The sequence below is a fragment of the Camelina sativa genome, chromosome 8, assembly GCF_030686135.1.
Source record: "Camelina sativa cultivar CO46 ecotype springtype chromosome 8, ASM3068613v1".
NCBI classification, from domain to species: domain Eukaryota; kingdom Viridiplantae; phylum Streptophyta; class Magnoliopsida; order Brassicales; family Brassicaceae; genus Camelina; species Camelina sativa.
Genome location: NC_141887.1, coordinates 7171038 through 7189947, shown reverse-complemented (window position 1 = coordinate 7189947; position 18910 = coordinate 7171038). Strand labels below are relative to the sequence as shown.

At 35.1% G+C, this 18910-nt stretch overlaps 2 protein-coding genes and 1 long non-coding RNA gene across 8 annotated transcripts; 1 reads left to right on the top strand and 2 right to left on the bottom strand.

Moving 5' to 3' along the window:
• Positions 1-1576: 1576 nt before the first annotated feature.
• Positions 1577-9440, bottom strand: LOC104706648 (uncharacterized). 4 transcript variants are annotated; one of them, XR_015564149.1, is made up of 22 exons: positions 8802-9388; positions 8438-8500; positions 7961-8250; positions 7745-7844; positions 7589-7666; positions 6996-7055; positions 6793-6897; positions 6384-6494; positions 5775-5816; positions 5517-5630; positions 5300-5439; positions 5060-5117; positions 4182-4420; positions 3991-4112; positions 3863-3905; positions 3665-3756; positions 3367-3415; positions 3064-3134; positions 2862-2975; positions 2272-2372; positions 1937-1982; positions 1577-1768 (listed from the first exon to the last, which is right to left on the bottom strand). XR_015564149.1 is itself a non-coding variant. In XM_010422851.3 (21 exons), exons 1-21 carry the CDS (start codon positions 8955-8957, stop codon positions 1718-1720), a joined length of 2187 nt encoding a protein of 728 aa, XP_010421153.2. In that variant the 5' UTR covers positions 8958-9440; the 3' UTR covers positions 1577-1717. The 4 variants fall into 4 exon arrangements, 2 of the variants coding, with proteins under 2 accessions (XP_010421153.2, XP_087318543.1); XR_015564148.1 differs by lacking the exon at positions 5060-5117 and having other exon boundaries at positions 4182-4445; XM_010422851.3 differs by lacking the exon at positions 5060-5117 and having other exon boundaries at positions 8802-9440.
• Positions 9441-9501: 61 nt separating this feature from the next.
• On the bottom strand, positions 9502-13360 carry LOC104706647 (uncharacterized protein At5g08430-like). The gene is made up of 8 exons (XM_010422849.2): positions 13048-13360; positions 12271-12886; positions 11912-12021; positions 11480-11539; positions 11241-11291; positions 10980-11050; positions 10353-10867; positions 9502-10076 (listed from the first exon to the last, which is right to left on the bottom strand). Exons 2-8 carry the CDS (start codon positions 12869-12871, stop codon positions 9676-9678), a joined length of 1809 nt encoding a protein of 602 aa, XP_010421151.2. The 5' UTR covers positions 12872-12886; positions 13048-13360; the 3' UTR covers positions 9502-9675.
• A 400-nt stretch (positions 13361-13760) lies between these two features.
• Positions 13761-15024, top strand: LOC147939774 (uncharacterized). 3 transcript variants are annotated; one of them, XR_015564781.1, is made up of 3 exons: positions 13761-14019; positions 14532-14596; positions 14766-15024. It is a non-coding gene; the product is annotated as an uncharacterized LOC147939774 (long non-coding RNA). The 3 variants fall into 3 exon arrangements; XR_015564782.1 differs by having other exon boundaries at positions 13776-13882; positions 14532-15024; XR_015564780.1 differs by having other exon boundaries at positions 13776-14019; positions 14532-15024.
• Positions 15025-18910: the final 3886 nt, after the last annotated feature.

Below are 18910 nucleotides of genomic sequence, written 5' to 3'. Positions count from 1 at the left end.
CAAGGAATGTAGACTAGAGAAAATGAAGCAAACTCCTCTTTATCTGCTTGTATATCCTCCAGATAAGGCGTGAAAGCTGGTCACTCATAAGGCGAAGACACCATCTTCACTAAGTCGGAGCAGTCGGTAAGAAAAACGACAGACTGATTGTCCGCCCCAATCATGCAGCGCATTGCCCAGATAAGAGCTTCTATCTTAGCATGAAGAGGTGAAAGGCTGCGGTGAATGTTGGCTGCTCCCATGGTTGGATCTTCACCCCTAGGCAAAATGCAAAACCATCCTCCTGCTCCTTTGGTAACGCCAAATTGGTGCTGGCTAATGCTGAAAAACTAAAGTTAAATTTCCAAATCCAAACTCTATCGTACGTATCAATGTTCCTCACCTGCTAAAGCTTAATCACTCAAGCAGAACTTTTCTTTTCTTGGGAATATTTTTGGTAACACTTAAATCAATAATGATATTTTTGACAACTGAAAGTATGATATTTTAAGGAAGTTTTTTTTTGTATAATAAATATATTTATATGACCACCTAATCACCATCGAATAATCAAACTTCTTAGTTCTTACAACCTAATATGGTCACACTAGCAATGAAAGTATTGAAGAAACACGGATAAAATACTATTTATAGTGACGACTCATGTGTCCAACTCCATTTCTGACCAAAATTAGAACATATGGTTTCTTTTTGTTTGGTTAAAACCAAATAGAAGCTAGTCAAAAGTTTGAGTATTAGTCTTATAATAATAATAATAATAATTGTTATTGTTGAATGGTCAAATAATTAATGGAAAACTGTTTTACAAGAATGTGTGTAAAATTTCGGAGGTCAAGTTTACGGTGTACTGATTTAAAATTGATTTCAGTTTTAAGAATTACTTGTGTTACTTAATTGATTGTTGTGGTATCATATCATATCTCTTTAATCACAATTACTTAAGAAAAAAGTCAACAGAAAACAACAACTCTTAAATTTCGAAATCTAAACTTTATCGTACGTATCAGTGATATATTTTTGGTAACATTAAACAAACAATGATATTTTTCGTCGAATAATCAACTTATTACAACCTAATAGTCACACTGGTAAAAAAAGTATTGAATAGATACGGATAAAATACTATTTAAGTATTTATATTCACGATTCAAGTGTCGACTCCAACTCTGACCAAAATTAGAACATATGATTTCTTTTTATTTGGTCAACCAACTTAGAAGATAGTCAAAAGTTTGAGTATTAGTATTATTACTATTGTTGAATGTTCAAGTAATTAATGGGAAACTGTTTTACAAGAACGTTTGTAAAACCTCTGAGTTCATGTTTACGGTGCACTGATTTAAAATTGATTTAAGTTTTAGGCATTACTTGTGTTACTTACTTCATTGTTGTTGTATATATCTCCTCAAGACTTATCATTCTTCATTTTTGCTGTATCATATGTCCTTAAAGACTTGTCATTCTTCTTTGTAACATACTCCATGTGGCCTATTGCTTAGTGTACTCGAACAGGTCATTAAAAAATTAAAATGTGATGTGACTGAAGAGCAGTGACATTTGTAATGAGATCAAAATGTAACTTAAGTGGGATTATTTGTATAAACAAATATTCATTTTCCTCATGGATAAATTGTTTCACAAAGGCCTTATAACTAACTAATTGATTCGCAGCTAACATAAGAGCTAGAGAGCCAAAAAAATATTATATACAATCTCATCACTTGTTAAACAAAAATACTCTCTTCTTTCCCTTCTTCCTCAACAGAGCCTGCAACGAATATAAGCAGAGCCGAATAATCAGCAATTTCTTCTCTAGAAATGAAGCTTGAAGTTTTTTTATTATTATTGTGTCTGATTTTATGAAAGCTGCAATTTTTGTCTTCTAGAGATCGTAACGAAAGTGATAAAAATGAATACTGCTTTGAAAGTACATTACCCTCTTGATAAATAATCTCAGGGTGAGTACTATTTCATCTCTTGAGCTGCCAAAAAGATAACAGAAGATTAAAAGCTTACAGTGTAGTATTCAACATACATATTATAACAAACAATATGAACACACAAGACCATATTATTTATTGGATCAGAGTGTGATATATTTCACCTACACAAATCAATTGACCAAGCTGAGATGCATATGCTTCACTGATACAAATGGGCGTTTACACTCACTAAGTACTCAGAACCTAATTAACTTTTTTCAGGCTCATCAAACTCGAAACATTCTTATGGTCTATGTCCATCTTTGAAAGAAAGTGAAGTTTTACTTACCCGATAAGGTCTGTCGATCCATTCTCTGTTCGTAAGGAATGCTCACTACCATCAGAACCAATGATAACAAATTCTGCAGGTTGCCCGAACGGAATTGTAACCTAGAGAGGTATGAAAAGAAGGATTCTAATATTAGTTCAAAGCTCGAAACCTTCCCCATTCATATTAAACCGCTCAAATAAGTTTTCATTAGCATAACTACATCGAACATTTACTAAAAACAAAATGAAAAATATGGTTTTGTTACGTGCTCTTGTAGCGAAGATGTTAAAATCAGTAAATTACAATATGCTTAATGAACATGCATGTAAGACGCAAATCTGTTTAGGAAGTAACAAAATGTTAAAAACTGTATATTCAGCGACTCTAAAATTCAACTTATAAACTGGGACAAGCCTAATTGCTAACAGAAGCATTCTGATTTCTTAATTTTTAAATAAGATACGCGTGCATCATAAGTTCATAACCTGTCTCTTTCAGTATGCAAAGCTGCACATCTCTCCATACCCACACCACCACACGTTTCACAGAAGAAGCACGATTTATTTTATGACAAAGAAAGACAGAAGCAAATAAGGCATAAGTCTTACAGCAGTAGAAGCTGAGAACTTTTCTGCAACTGTGAGATCGTTATTACACTTGATGCTGTAACCTTCTCTCTTGATAGATAACGTAGCTGCTTCCCATATATCCAGGAAACCAGTCTGTTCAAAGCCACATGTAAAGGATTAATCCAAGAAAAGCCAGAGAATAATAGCCAAAATATGTGAGTTGAAATGGCAAATGTCATACCGGAAGGGAAACACTGTATGAAGCATGACCAGTATGAAGTGTCTTCTCTATATTGCTCTGCATCTCTGGAACTGTGAATATATAAAAAGAGGATTGCTGTTACCTTTAGGTTTGACAAGAGATATTATTAAGTTCTCAAAGAATGCTTCAGATTTAAGGGAACCACGATCTCTTACACAACCAACCAGAAACCGCTCAGTGAGCATAAAAGACTTAGCATCTTAATATCAAGATATAAACGGACAAGTAGCCTGCTTTTATAGGAACTCAAGCGGATAATTCTCTAAGTAAAGATAAACTTACGGCAAGTGATCTTGCAATTATCATTGGCAAAAACCTTCACAAGCTCCCCCTGAAATCGGAAAGTAGCAAATGAATATTGCAAACCACATGAAAAACTAAAAAAAAAACAGTCAGCAGAAGAAAACAACAGTGTAAGCACATCCAATACAGTTCTTAAACATCAGTGTAGCACACTCAACAGCAAATCTTTTCCCCTACAAGATTTTAGCATGAACTAGTATACCACAATCCTAATCCTCACTTTCCAAAGAAAATAACTAGTCAACATATAATCTCATTCATACAATAAGATATTAACCTTTCGGTTCCTGTCATCCAAAGGCTGAACTTCAATAGCAAGATATAAATCAACATCATCAGCAGTGACAAGGTAATTTGGTTGCTTTGCTCCTGCATTCGAAATTCGTTAACGACTAAATCCTTATTTCCATATAAGAAACAAAAGAGAACGAACAACTTCGAGGATAATGATATGGTCAGCAGGAGGGGAATGTACCATCAATATAATTCACAGATCCATCTTCTAGATGACATACCCACTGCAAATTAAAGAATAGAAGAAGATAGATTAGATGCAATTCAACATAAATAAGAAAGCGATTCTGTTTTCTATCCAATACGCACCTCAAAATTACAACTTGTTGTTCCATTAATGGAGTAACCACAAGCCTGAAGCTCATGTCCAGGATAAGGTTCTCCTGAAATTTGGAGGTCCTCTATAGCTGGCAACGGGTCATCATCCCCAGCTGTCAACAGTGGTTCAAATATTGAGTAAAGTGAAAGAACTTAATGAGAATAGTATTATTAATCATTACCCTCAGAAAAGGAGGAAGAAGGTTCTTCAAGAACGGGGGACAAAAGAGGAGAATTTGAGGAGCTTGGATCATCAAACGCAGACACATATGATGGATTATGGGCATCGTCCATCACTGTCTTACTGATAGGCTCACGAAATTGGACATGCTTAGGTGGAATTTCATCTGCTTGCTTCAGACCAGGAGATTCTTCCATACTCGTACCTGGTTGCACATGCATCTCAAAGGCTGCCGACTGACTGGTACACATGAAGGGCCATCAAACTATGATCAACATTGCAGAAAATTATCCACCAAAAACTACAGTGCATAGAACCAGGAGAGCACGACCAAGTTGTAATTTAACCATACTTATAAAGGTAAAACAGAAAATAAAAGGACAAAGTTAAATGATCTAGCACCGCATGAGAGATCAATAAATAAGACACATAAAAGAAGAACAGCACCTTATTAGGCCTATGACTAATCTGATACTTTTGAGAGCTGAAATCATCATATCGCCCAGAGCGAACAGGAAGTTAGAAAATGTAAGCATAGGAAAAAGCCGATGAACACTCAAAGTGCAGAAGAGGGATACCAACAATAGGCTTAAAACTAGGAATTTTCTGAGTGAACAGGAAAGACTCAAGCGTCAAGAGTCTATGCCAAATTAAATCATATAACTTGTCTGCATGTTGTACAAGTCAAGAACCAACCATCGTTGTCAAGAGATATAGCCAATTAAATCACATAACTTTTTAGCGTGTTTTACCAGTCAAGAGAAACCAGTCAGAGTCAAATGTCATAGCCAAATTAAATTTAATACCTTGTACGAAAATTTTTACGAGTCAACAATCAATGATAAATAAAGAGGCTAGATGTCACAGACTTGTTCCTACCTAACGTGACAAGTGGTCACCTCGCAGTACCCAACCCTAAGAAAGAGAAAGACCAACCCTAAAAAAGGAGAAAGAAACTAAATGTTTTGCTTATAATTCCTTCAGTGATTTTATATGTGAAGTCTACACATGTATATCCAATGCTCTAGCAACTACATGTGTAGACTTCATAAAATATAGAGTGGGTGCACTTACTTTGCATATAGTTTGGAATAGTGATCTTTGCAGGGATAAACTCACCGGTTAACAAGAGGTGAAAACGTACTAGACTCATCAAGGTGGTAATTCGTCACAGCTGAGCCACTTGGCTCATCTTGATGCTGGCGCTCCAAATTCCAGTCTACGGCTGTGTGATCATGGGAATACAAGGAATCCTTTGTCTGGTGGAAACACGAGAAGTAATTTAAGATTTAATTCACTCAAGCTTATGATATAACACTAAAGAATAAGAACGTACAGAGTGGGTTAACGCTACACCAGCTGAGCGTAGTGGAGCCAAAGGGGAATTATTTGAGTAGTTCACATCTGACTGCCAAGGTGCTAATTGATATTCTGACTCCTTCAACTTTCTCTAATACAAGAAAAGATCAGACACAAGCATCTATCGTAGGTCAGTAGGCAATACAGCGGATTCAATGCCAGGAATAAACTGCCGTAAAAAATGAAGCAGACACTGACATTTAACACCAGATAAGCCCATACCCGGATAACATACCTCAGTAAGAAGAAGCTTTTCTTGTAGATGCTTAAACAGAACCTGAATAAAAAAGACAATAGCTATAAAACGAAGCAGGGTATAATATATAACCAGTCAATTAACTTCCTATCCAAGTTCTATGTTCTATGGTTCTCCATGAATCCACATAAATTCTAGGTTTCACAGACAAGATAACAAGTGCTTGTGCTTCCTTATCCATGAAGCTCAAAGTTATGTCAATCGAGCTCCGTTAATCATCTATATAGGATACTCCATAAATTAACTGAAAGAGACTTTAAGTCATGGTCACTTGCATAGTTGCATAGGAAACTAAAAACGATGCACAGTTTTCAAAAATATGCCGCTGAGAGGCAATATTCTTTACATTATATTGTAGTTCCTGAATTTCAAGGGATGTGAATTTGAAACATTTCCAGGGAAGATGATGTACCCCACTTTTGAAGTCAAGTCTAATACAATGCAACAAAACCTCTCAAGCTAGTAGGCTACCGTATACAAGTAAAAAATTACAACTGAATGACAAAGCAAGAAAGGTAAGATTCCAACACAAGTTATAACAAAGGATAAAAGATAGCAAGAGACAGCACTTTAGATTTCGGATCTGACCTTCACATTGCTAACAATAGCCTGAGCGTCAGAAACCTGTGGTTGCAGAGAATACTCCGACAAAAGAGGTAACAAGTATGATACAAATGCAGATCTCTCTTGCTGTGTAGCCTGGAAAGATTCGAAAAAGGCATATTGGCTTCGGTGAAAATTAACCAGAATTTGCGTAGAAGTGTATACCAATTGCACTACGTTGTTATCAAAAAATATGATGAGAGTGAGGGGCGAGAGACAAATCCTAGTCTGAAAAACTGAACCATGAACATTTTGGTAACAAGTTGATGGAAACTGAGGATAATTTATGGTGTTCAGCCAAAAAAGTGGTACCAAAGAAAAAAGAAATGAGGAATTTAGGCGTATGCCAGAAGACAACTATTGCCGTAATTCCACATACACAAGACGATAGTACCTGTAAGGCATATGTTAGGCATATATTTTCCTCAATTATCTCTTGTCTGTAAGAGAGAGCTTTTGATGAAGCATCAACAAGATCTTGTTGCTGTTGATCAAATGCCTGGTTACAGCAGCAAGAATCTTTAAGCTTCCAAACAATTAAATTAAATACGTGATGAAAACAGATAAGTAAACAAAAAATAAAAAGGAAAGGCCAACCAGACGCATGTAGGCAATTCGCTTTTCCAGAACATATTTTTCATTGCGAATTTGGGCTTCCTAAAAAATACCTAAAATGTTAGTAAACTGATTTAGCAAAACATTAACAAAGAATGCAAGGGATGAACCAACAGCAAGCATAAAAGGCTACAGGTTTTATTATGTCATTTTACTCTTATGGTTGCCTGGGCTTTATTTGTGGTTGAGCTGATCATTTAGGGTTTTGCTCTTCTTTTGTGCTCTTTCGAAGAGAACATAAAATCATTTAAGATATAATCTTTGGTTTGGATCAATACGAGTTTGCCGCTTCTCCTATGAAACGGAGTACGATACTTGCAGGTCTCTCTAAGTAGCAGCAAATCTATCTTTACCCATGAATATCCTACTCTGTTTATAACAAACTTTTATTGATCCAAACCATAGATGATTTTCATTTCTTGTTCTGTTCACTTATAAAGGGCAAAAAACTAGAGAAAGCCATAAGCAACAAATGAAACCTGACTCAATCACAAATAAATCCCAAGGAACCACAAAAGCAGGTAACATCAAATCCCAATAATGACTAGAAATCTCCCTTGTCGAACAGGACTCACCTTAACGGAACAGTCAGTAAGATATTTCCTCAACTGCGAAATTTCTTGTTCCTGCTCCTGGACCTTGAGAATGAGGTCCTGAATAAGAACATAGTTAGGTTAAGACTTTTTTATTTACACCAAGGAAAACCAAGACGTAGTTAGAGTGATGGAGACCTGCTTCCATGCATTGCCTGAATTATTTACTCCATCACCTGGCAATGATCCATGAGCAGACGAGCTGATGTCTACTGTATGCTCTCCTTCTAACCGCATTCTAGCAGATATCAGATCCCGAGAATTATACACTTTGTGACAGTGGAAATTCGTCTATACCATCAGATTTACAAGTAAATTTAACACCCAGCAGAGTGGTATTTTTAGTTTCAGTACCTCATAGGAGATAATGAAGAATCAAGTTGAGAGGTATCAGCACCATTTATAGCTCCTCTGAAATTGCCATTAACGAAATTTCCCTGCTTTTCAAAACGATTACTCAGAGTAGCTTCTTCGCCATTACCATTCACATGGGGGTGAACAACCAGCATGCCTGAGGAATCAGTATCCAAAGTCTTAATCACACTCTGCTTCCAGTCAACTGGTTGGTCAACCAGAGGGGACACAATGGCAGTAGCTGAGTGATCTCCAAGATTAGATGTTTGGGGTAAGGATTCATCTGATTTCTAGATGGAGAACAAAAAACAAGCTTACTATATAAATCACAAATTCACCAATGATTAAAAAGGTAAGCATCATTACAACAACTAAACAAGGATCCTCACTAACTGCGAAAATACAGATATCTGATTGCAAGTCATCACATAGACCCAAGAGATACTCTCTTTTCCATTTAACTAGATAATTACTTACATATTTAGCCAGCTCCAGAGCACTTCTCTCAAGTTCAGCTTTTAAACGGCTATTCTCCTCCACCTGCTTAGAGTAGAAAAAAAAAACAAAAAAAAAACACAATCTTAGATTGCCAAATTACTTCAATGACAAACAAAAACCATCGTCTTGCAGTGGCAAATACTAAAGAGACCAAGAGACGACGAATCCTACACTCAAGCTTCTTATTAATCCCTTAGGCATTAGCCAGAGTTAAATTAACCTTGCATTTCACAGCTATTTCTCTTTTCCAATACATAAGTTTCGAAATGGACTGATTGAGGAAGTACATCCCCACAAATTGAAACAATTTCAGAAAAAGAAGACACAAAAGAGAGAACCAGACCTGCTCCTTGATGGTGGTTTCCGCTGCTTCAACAGCTTTGATAACCTGAAACAAGTTGTCGTTCTTGAACTCATTCTCGGGCGAGCGAGAAGAATCTTCAAGTCCCACTCCAGAAAATTTCTCGGCCAATCTCTCCTCATGACCGTTCTCCATCATCAGCTCCTCACTCGAAGCTGACTAAATAAATCCCAACCGAATCCCAAAGAAGTCTAATTTCCGCTCTTTTGTTCTTCCTAATTCTCATGATCTCGAATCTGAGCGGCGTTTAAAGCAATCAAATCTCACGGATGAAACAGGAACTAACCCCAAAAAGCTAGGAAATTTCTTAGAATAAAATTGAAAAATTGAGCGTGTTGATTTAGAAGAAATGATAATGATTGCGAGAGCAAATGATAAGGAACCAATTGCGCAATCACACAACAACGAAAAAAACCCAGAAAGAAAAAAAAAATGGTTTTTTTAATTGAAATGAGAAGAAAGTTTCCGACTTTGTCTTCGTCGTCGTCTTCTTCAAGCAATCTCTCTCTCACTCTTTTATTATCTCTCTCTATCAGTTTTTTAATTCTGGGACTGGTAAGTAAAGTGTTGTGCTGACCTCTGGGTTTTATATATATATATTGCACTATTTATTTTTGTTACCTACTAATACTATTTGCAACAAGAATTATGATTTTCAAATAACGTTTAAGGAATCTTTCAATTTAACAATTTTAAGGGTAGACTATTTTTTATAACAAAAGTCAGAATCTGTGCATCATGTACACTAAGTTCTGCAACAACTGTTACTTAAATAAATAATAAACAAGGTTTGTCAATTAAGAAACTGCACACTTTCTAAACTGAGGAGGACTCTGAGCTTTCACAAGTTCTTTAATTAGGTTTTGATGTACGGCAGGAGTTTGGTCAGTAACACTGCACTCTCTCCTGTCCTCCATACTTTGAAATCTGGAACGTTAATATAGAACTCTTTGTCGTTCCACTCTTTGATTTTTGTGAGAGAGAATGGTCCATGTGTTTTTTCTTTAGGGAATTCATAGAACCACATCACCTTCTTTGGATCATAGTTCTGGTAAGCTTGATTGTCTTTGTCATCATCATCATCATCATCGCTCAGTTCGATAATCTCTATGGGGTTTGATTGTGCTTGAGGTTGGTTAGAGAGATCAATCACAGGAATACTTGACTGTTGTTGAGTGACTTCAGTGATACAGTCCTTGTTCTGTGTGATGCCATTTGCTGGGGGCTCGAATACATCTTCATGGAGATCTTTGTTACCTGGAATTCACACAAACAAAAATACAGGTCCCTGTAACTCCTTAGTTGACTATTAAGAACAAACAAGTCAGGAGGAAATGGTTCAATCCAGCCAACAAAACAATACAAGAATAAAAACCAAATGATGTTCAATTAATCACATTACTGCAACGACACATTCATCTTGATCAGTAGTTCAATCAGAACACGTTTTGACAAAGGCAAGGACGAACATGATCATTAATCCAGCCAATTTAAGTCCTCTAGATGAATTGAAGTTACAAAGGATGGACGCACCTGCAGAAGCAGTGCATGTTAGGTGGTCTTCTCCATCACCGAGCTTCGAACCTTCTAGAGTTTTCTGAATAGTAGAATCTGGTGAATCACTTAGTTGTTTTTCTACGTCACTTTGTTCAGCCTCAATGGAGACATCAGGGTATGGTACGCTGAAGTCATTTTCTATCTTCTCATCATCATCTACATGCTCAGGATCAAGTTCTTTAACAACAACTTCAGGAACTTCATGGGACAGCCTCAACTGCTCTTCCGAATTCTTAAGTAGCTCCAAATTTTCTAGAGTTGTCTTGACACTAAAAGCTGGTGAATCACTCAGTTGTTGTTTTCCGTCACTTTGATGAGCCTCGGGGGAAGCCTCAGGGTTTGGTACAATGAGGTCATTTTCTATATTCCTATCATCATCTACACTCTCAGGTTCAACTTCTTCTGCAACAACTTCAGGAACTTCACACAATAGCCTCAACTGTTCTTCCGGATTCTCAAGAAGCTCTCTTTTGTCCAGATACTGGGATAGTGTATAGCTAAGAAGTCAAGGAAAATATATAGAAAGAGTCTCGCTCTCACTTCCCCAATAGAAATTCTTCAATTAGAAGTACATAAAAATGATTATGATTATGAAAAGGATATTCTCTTCGCCATCCCTTTTCATTAGCCTGATTAATAAGCCTTTGTAACAATACAAGCTCTCTTCCAAGCCACTAAAAGACACCCACCAAAAGTTGAGAGTTAGTTATGGAAATACAATTTGACATAACAACCGAGAATTGATTGATCATCTTCTGAGCTATCTTGATTGTCACTTTCAAATGTGAGATAAATAAGAGACGCGGTAATGAATGGGGAAAATATTTAATATCATGTCAAATAGAGAGTAAATTAGCAACATACATGTTTTGTCACATCTTCATGCAAACTTCGAGCCTTTTCTTCCATATCCGCCTGTCCATGGTTAAAGTGGATTTTGATTATAGAACTTAATATAAATCAGAAGCAATATAATAAACAAAATGGGGAGCAATGCAAGAGTTAAATGTCGACCAATACAAATATTTACTAGAGAGAGCTCTAAAGACAACAAGGCTGCAAAATAAGGTACCATTAGCTACTGAATAGAAAAAGAAACTTACAACTGTAAGTCTCTTAGCAAAGCCATTTTTTATTCTCTGATGAAGTTCTTCACATTCCTCCTGCAAAAGTTAAAGTAAAGCTATTATAAATCATAAACAGGAAGCACTATCTGTCAAGTAAAATCTGACTAGCCATTATTTAAACAAGATAGATATGCATAAGATAGTACGTCTTCACATAACTACAAAATTAGATCAGTCCATATACAGCCACTACTCAAGACATAGGGATACCTGAGGACTTATGGTCTGAAACACACAAACAATCAGAATTACGGCTCAGAGGGAGAAAGAAAGGTCTTTTACACTATTCAGTATCATATAGAAAAGATATAAGGAATTAGTAAGCTTTAATCTAGACTAATTTTATGCCTTATATGTATCAATGATAAGAAGGACAAAAGTAGCACAGGCATAGTTCTGAGAATTTACCTGAGAAAAATCATCATCTGATAGGGAAGAGACAAAAACATCTTCTAGATAATAGGAATAATTTGTAACCTGAAGAAGATTACCATCAATCGGATTTCCCTCCATCACACCTACTTAACCGGAAATCAAAAAACGAGAGAGAACTTAACCTCCTACAACAGACCAAATATATTTGATGAACCTGACAATCTAAGAGAAGTGATAACATAGTTAAAAGAGTCAAAAATGAATAGGACTCAATCTCAGACAAATCTAAGAAGTTACAGAACTTGAAGTCCTTGGAGTGAAAACACTGCATGTCGATGTTTGACTTGTCCAAATAGGCTATGTACAGGTACCAGGGTTAAGATGAAAATTACCTGTCACGTAAACAAGCTGACAGGGATTCTTGATCCTCACAAAAGTCCCCACCACTTTACTCTCAAAAGTTTCAGGAGTCTTTGCTAGTTCCTGGAGTAAACTCTTTCTCAAATACAAAAGCTTCACATTATCGCTGACTATTGCAGCAAAAGTGCCTTTAGGCTTTTGCACAACCTGCTTCGCCCGTTTAGCCACCTTATCTGATGGAGAAAATCTCTGTTTTTCTTGTTTATCATCCTCTGGAGTGTATAGAAAATCAAAGAATGAGTCGTCCTCCTGATTCTCTACATAATGCTTCTCAACCAAATCAGGGACTTTGATTATATTGATCTTCGTAGTCCCAAAAAGCGAACGCAACTTGTCATCGCAAGCTACGGTCTTTCTCTTCTTCTTAGAAGGAGTTTCACGGTTTCTCTCCCGGATATAGCTCATTACAATCGCTGTAACGTCTTTCTCGGATATCTTGTTTGTGGTATCTCTACCAAGTGACTGAAGAAACTCAATCAGTTTTCTCGAACCCCATCCAACAAATTCCAAACTTTTAGGCTTCCTCAACCTCTTTCTACTCGAACTTTTCACTTTTTCATTGGAGTCCTCCATTCTCTAAGCTATACCCTGTGATGTTTCAACCCAAAAGAACTAAAAAAGGTCAAAGCTTTTTCGATCACCATTTCATAGAAACATTAACCTAGAAGAAGCATTACGACGAAACTTCCATTAAGCAAGACTTCGAAAATCGACAGAGAAAAGACTTTACAGTGAAGAAAATGCAAAACCTTGAGGGGTATATGAAACGGCACTAAACGAATAAAGACGGAAACTTTAGGATTGTAACTGTGAGAATCGGCGAATCGGTGACGAGTGACGACCCTCGAGAAGAAATTTGACGGAAAAGCTAAAAGCTCCGGTAGAATGTATGATCCGGAGGGGGGTCGCAGTAGAGAGAATCACACACTCGAGAGCAGCTCACCGGTCACCGCTAGAGACGAAGGAGACACTGTTTTATTATTCGACCCTCTTTTCTTTCTTTTTTTCTTTTCTCTATAATCCGATTTTGTTGAGTCATTGGTGTGTGCCTTCATTTTATTTTTTTTGTCGGGTCACGCAGCCCTCTTACCCTATCAGAATCATCCGAAGTTTCTAGATAGAATTAGGATTTTAGAAACTTCACTATTTGCTGATGAAGTCATTTTATTTCAACAGTACATTTAGGTCTGAGAGTTAGGATTTTGGATCGGATTCGGTTCAGATTTTTTCGCATTTGGATAATTCCGATAGAGAATTAGTTAAGTTAGACCACATTCTTAATATGGGTATTAGAGGGAGAAGTTTTGTTACATCATTTATATATGGGCAATTGACAAAAATAACACACATTTAAGTTTTTGTTCCAAAACTATCACACACATTCAAATATTCCAAATATAGCACAAATTTGTATATCATTAAAAATAAAATATTAATAAATTAAAACAATAATCTCTCTCACATCTGAAACAAAATCGTGACATTGTAACCACTGTGTTCTCTCTCTCTCCTCCCTCTCCGTCGATTCCAAAACCAGATGCAAACGGTGTACCACCGACAAATCCAATCAGATCTGAATCGGAGGTGAGTCATCGTTGTTCGGTGTATCATCGTCAGTCAATCAACGGTGGTATCACGTTCACGTATCAGATTCATGATTCTTCTTCTTCCCCGATCATCTTCTTCGTCTTCGTGTCATTGTTCATCATCTGGTCTTCCTAGTATAAGCTTTAAATCCATTTTCACTTGCTATTCTTCTTTTATTGTAGAAATTGTAAGCATTGTAACTTTTATATGTATGTGATTTTGACTTTTCCAAATCCCTAAAAACCTAAATCACCATATTCTTATCAATTTAGTTAGGCTAGTATTTGAGGACATAAACAAACCAGAACTTGAGATGATTTTCAGTGTTGGCTTTATGTGTGTATGATTTGCAGTTGTAATTTTTATGTGTGTGTGATTAGGATTTTTGATTATGGAAGTCTCGTTCTTTCTCACTTGAATTTGTTGCAGAAATTAAAGAATCAAGTTATTATTGACTGCAAAATAATTTATATTAGTCAACTTGACTTGGTCGTTGTTTCTCTTATGTATAATATGTCGTCATCCTTATTGATTGTTGCTTGTGTATTGATGTGTTTCTTAGTCACATTTGAAAATTCAGGAAGCATTGTTGCAAATTCAGAAAGACTTTCCTGAAACATATTCCCTGTTTTCATTTTTATTGCAGGAAATGGGGATTGATCATTGCTTGTTGGAGTTTATCTTATACTTCTCTCAAATGGGGAGATAAGAGTATGTAATTCAAAATTTGTTTTAGTTAGCTTATGATTACAAGGTAGTAGCAGTATTGCAGTAGTTGTGGAATTGTTCTCATAATCAGTGCATCTAATGCAATACATGATGTGTTTGGATCTTATTATTGTGGTAACATTGGTAGTTCATGTGGTAATTAACTTTGTAGAGACACATATATGGTCAAAAAGAATTGGAGCTACAATAACACTCAGAATCAAAGATGAACGGTGCTCATACAAGATTGAAGGCTTCAGTTGCCATATGAGATTGAAGTTTTTACAGTTTGAGTCTTTGTATTCACATGGCCTTTGTTTTAGCATTAGGATTTTGGTTATGAAAGATAGTTTGGATGGTTTTCACCACAAAACTTGTTTTAAAACATATTCAGGAAGGTTTTGTATTAATTATCTCGATATTTTGGTAGATAGCTATGTTTTCACCGGTAAACATATACGAAGGATTTGAATGTAACATTCAGGAAGGATTCTCATATATTTATGAATGATTTCTTGAATTTCAGGAAGACCGTCATGAAAAGAAAAAAGAGCATTAGGAAGGAGTCATTGACGTTTAGGAAGAACTCCTTGAAATTTAGGAAAAATTCATTGACGTTTAGGAAGATCTTCCTAAAACATCATGTTGAATATTTCTATTTGCTACCTTTATTGTAAAACACAAATATGTGCACATAATCAAATCATTATACATCACTAATGAAGTAATATGTGATACAATAAAGCAAAACACATATAAAGAGATTTAAAAACACATTTTTAAAAATTTAGGAATGATTCCATAGCTTTTAGGAAGGTGTTCTTGAATTTTAGGAAGACCTTCCATAATGACGAACTCAAACTTCCACTCAAGTGCCCATTTTCCCATCTTCATCATCAACTCTCTGTTTTGTTCTTGAAATATTTGTCATCATGTATATCATCAATCATTTGAGTTAGACCTGAAAACCTTATTTGTCATCATGTATATCATGTATATCATCAATCACTTGAATTTGCAGGTTGTATGTCTCTGAAAAATTGTAGCAAAATCTAGTTGTAGGTTCTTCAAGTTTAAATATGATTGACACCTTAAACGGAGATGCGAGATCACAGTGAAGTAGGATGATCATAATACATTCAAGTTTAAAATTGTTAATTTTGCTCTAACACCAAACCTGCAAACTACAAGCCAAAGAAGTCGACGACATTGAAACCAATGACAATGATGAACTTCCCTTACCCTTATAAATCGTTTCCTCATCTTCCTCCACTCAACAATTTTCTACAAAACACCAATTCTCAAATGATTGAATGATGTTTAGGAAGGATCTTTTTAAATTCAGGATGGTTTTCCTAAAACATCATGAGCATCTCCGTTGCAACCTGGACGCTCAGATAGTCAGATACAACTTTATGACATGGCTTCAGGTGTGCATTGTCCAACCCAAGAAATCAACAAAATCAATCTAAACACACATTAACATGAAAACAGATTCAAAAATTGATTTTCCAAAGCTTTTTACTTGTTCCCGTAAGAGGAATCAATCATCCACAATGACTTTAACTCCCATCTCAGCAAAAAACATCAATGGAGGAAAGTGTAAAGCTCATCATTGTTACAAAGCACACCGTCACTGTTCATATCAAACAAAACCGCTGATACTTTCCCCCAATCATCCATCGTAATTGTACTCGAAGGATTCTTTGTCGCCGTATTCACTATCATAGACGACGGAAGTGCCGTAGCTTAATTAAACTTTGATCTTCGATCGGAATCTGGTGAGTGAAGATGCTATTGATGTGGATTTTTATTGTATTGGTTTCAGTCGATCGATAACTTAATTGAAAAGATATGAAGATCTGAGTTCAAAATCTTCACCGCAAGTTTCGCTGGAGCTTGGAGATCTAAGATCATCAATTTGATTTAAAAAAAAAACAATTTGTTATTTAAATTAAATAATAATCTCAATATACAAATGCTAGTTTTGGAAAATTTGATCATATGTGCTAATTTTGGAAGAAAAACTTAAAAGTGTGTTATTATAGGGTATTTCTCTTTAATATTACCCAATAATCTATCCTATTATTGATGTGAGATATTTAATAGTCTTTTTTTTATATACGGATGGAAACGGTATAACACAAAAACGGTCTAAACCTAACATCTTGAAAATACTACAATAAAACATTTCATTTTTATGGGTTACATAGGTAAAAAAAAAAAAAATTGTGAGAAATTGTTTGTTGGACCTAACTATAGGCTTTGATACCATATTAGAAATATGACCTAACTATTAGTTCTAAAATTGTTACCACATTTTTTATATATTACCCAACAATCTATCTCATCAATAATGTGGGATATTTAACAGTTACTTTTCAGTTTTCAGATTCAGAAAGCATTGAAACTCTAATGGTGTGAACAAGCGTGTGGTCCAAGTCAAGTAAAAGTGAAGCTTTTTTGGTCTTCAAGCCAAGAGCATTGTGATGACCCGGCTCATATGTACCCTTTGTCGACGATATACCCTCTCTACTTATTAAATCTTGAAATGGGCCTTGAACCTTATGGCCCATCATCACTAGGTGATGGAATCTGAGAAACTATTTCCACTTCTTTTTTTTGTTAGTCAAATTTTAAAAGATTGCAATCTGAAGAATAGAAATAAGGGCAAGAAAAGGATTAAAAACGCAGATAAAATTGTTACGTGCCAGAATATTTATGAAAATAATGATCAAAATCTTTTGTTCTAAGCTTAAATTATTTGCGTTATACATCATTGTGCTTTTTCTCTTAAAGAGTATGAGATATTGGAGTATGCGGATTAGCTTCTTCTAATTTCTTTTTAGTGGTAAACATATAAAGAGGATTAGCTTAACTCATGTTTACTCAAAAGTAAGAAGAAGCTAATCCGCTTTATAACTTTTCCAAAGATATGTGTTTTTTTTTTTTGTAATTGTTGTCAAAAGATATACAGAAGAAGAAGAAGACGTGTTACAACAATCCTACTATGAAAGTGCCTTGAATATTCCACCCAGAGAATTAATTGCATCATTATCGTTATCATTCCATACTTTCATTTAAGTATTACAAAATATAATAATACTACTACTAATAAAGCAATTATGGCTTTAGATTATAAGAAGATGCCCTTTAACCAATTCTTCTTAACGAAGCATCACTTGTCTGTTGGTCGCCACACTCGAATTCTATATTTAATTGAATGAACCAAACCACATTACTATTATCATTTCAACTTTTATATGTCCTTTTTTTTTGTTAAAAAATAAATATATTTTTTTGTTTGGCTTTCAACTTTAATATTTTCTATGAATTTTTTGTATTCCATGGTCGGGGCCATCTACCAACTTCTTCCACTAATCCTTCTCTCTAATCAGCCTTTTAAATTATAAGGTTGTATATTAGTACTAAGCTAAAAGCCTAAACCATCAACTAACATAGCATCATCGTTTTCTGAAAGCTAATTGTTTTATCAAGCTAGCTAGCTAGATATTGACAGCTACGCTACGCTAAACCATCTTAAGAATTTTGAGTTGTTAATTTATATTTGAGCATATTCATTCGGCATCTATAGACCTAGACCTAGTAGTAGTGAGAAAACATGGTAAACTACAAATCGTAGTAGTTTGTCGTCACCAATCACTTATGAAATATTTTATATTATATCTAAATTTGGTATAACGGTGGTTGACTTTGTTTTTCATTTTTTAATTCTTTATTCGGGGAAAAAATAGTTGTTTTTTTTGTAAAATAATAATGTGAAAGTCGGTGATTTTAGGTGTTGATTTTATTTTGTTCTTTATGTTGAATTATATGATATGGATTCATAAATTATGTTTATGTAATTTCTAGAATATGTCACAAATCACTTCAGAGTTATGTTTATGTCACCAATCACTTAGGATCATATCATTTCAAAGATAAATGTTTATGTGCTTAAAATGTTTATTCACCTATCTATATAACATTTTAGTTGTAAACAAATTTGTTGGCATATTCTGCATGTGTGAAATATAAATCCACATATTCTATGTTAATTATAGTATTCCCTCCGTTTCAAAATATAGGATGTTTTTGTTAAAATACGTAGATCAAGAAATAATTACTTTTTGAAAGTTTAACCAATTATATACAAGACTTCATAATATAAAATATAAAATTAATCTAAAAGTTGCATAGAAAATTGGAAACATCCTATATTATGAAACAAAAATAATTTTCTAAACATCTTATATTATGAAACGGAAAGAATATAAGTTTAAATGTAATTTAGAATAATACTATGTAGCACCAAAA

Coding starts and splice junctions, on each gene's coding strand:
- LOC104706648 (XM_010422851.3), bottom strand. CDS start 8,957: ATGATGGAGAACGGTCATGAGGAGAGATTGGCCGAGAAATTTTCTGGA. Junction 8,251..8,437: donor CTCTGGAGCTGGCTAAATAT/GTAAGTAATTAT, acceptor TTCTCCATCTAG/AAATCAGATGAATCCTTACC. Junction 2,976..3,063: donor CATACAGTGTTTCCCTTCCG/GTATGACATTTG, acceptor GGCTTTGAACAG/ACTGGTTTCCTGGATATATG.
- LOC104706647 (XM_010422849.2), bottom strand. CDS start 12,871: ATGGAGGACTCCAATGAAAAAGTGAAAAGTTCGAGTAGAAAGAGGTTG. Junction 11,540..11,911: donor CAGATGATGATTTTTCTCAG/GTAAATTCTCAG, acceptor TAACTTTTGCAG/GAGGAATGTGAAGAACTTCA. Junction 11,051..11,240: donor ATGAAGATGTGACAAAACAT/GTATGTTGCTAA, acceptor GGTGTCTTTTAG/TGGCTTGGAAGAGAGCTTGT.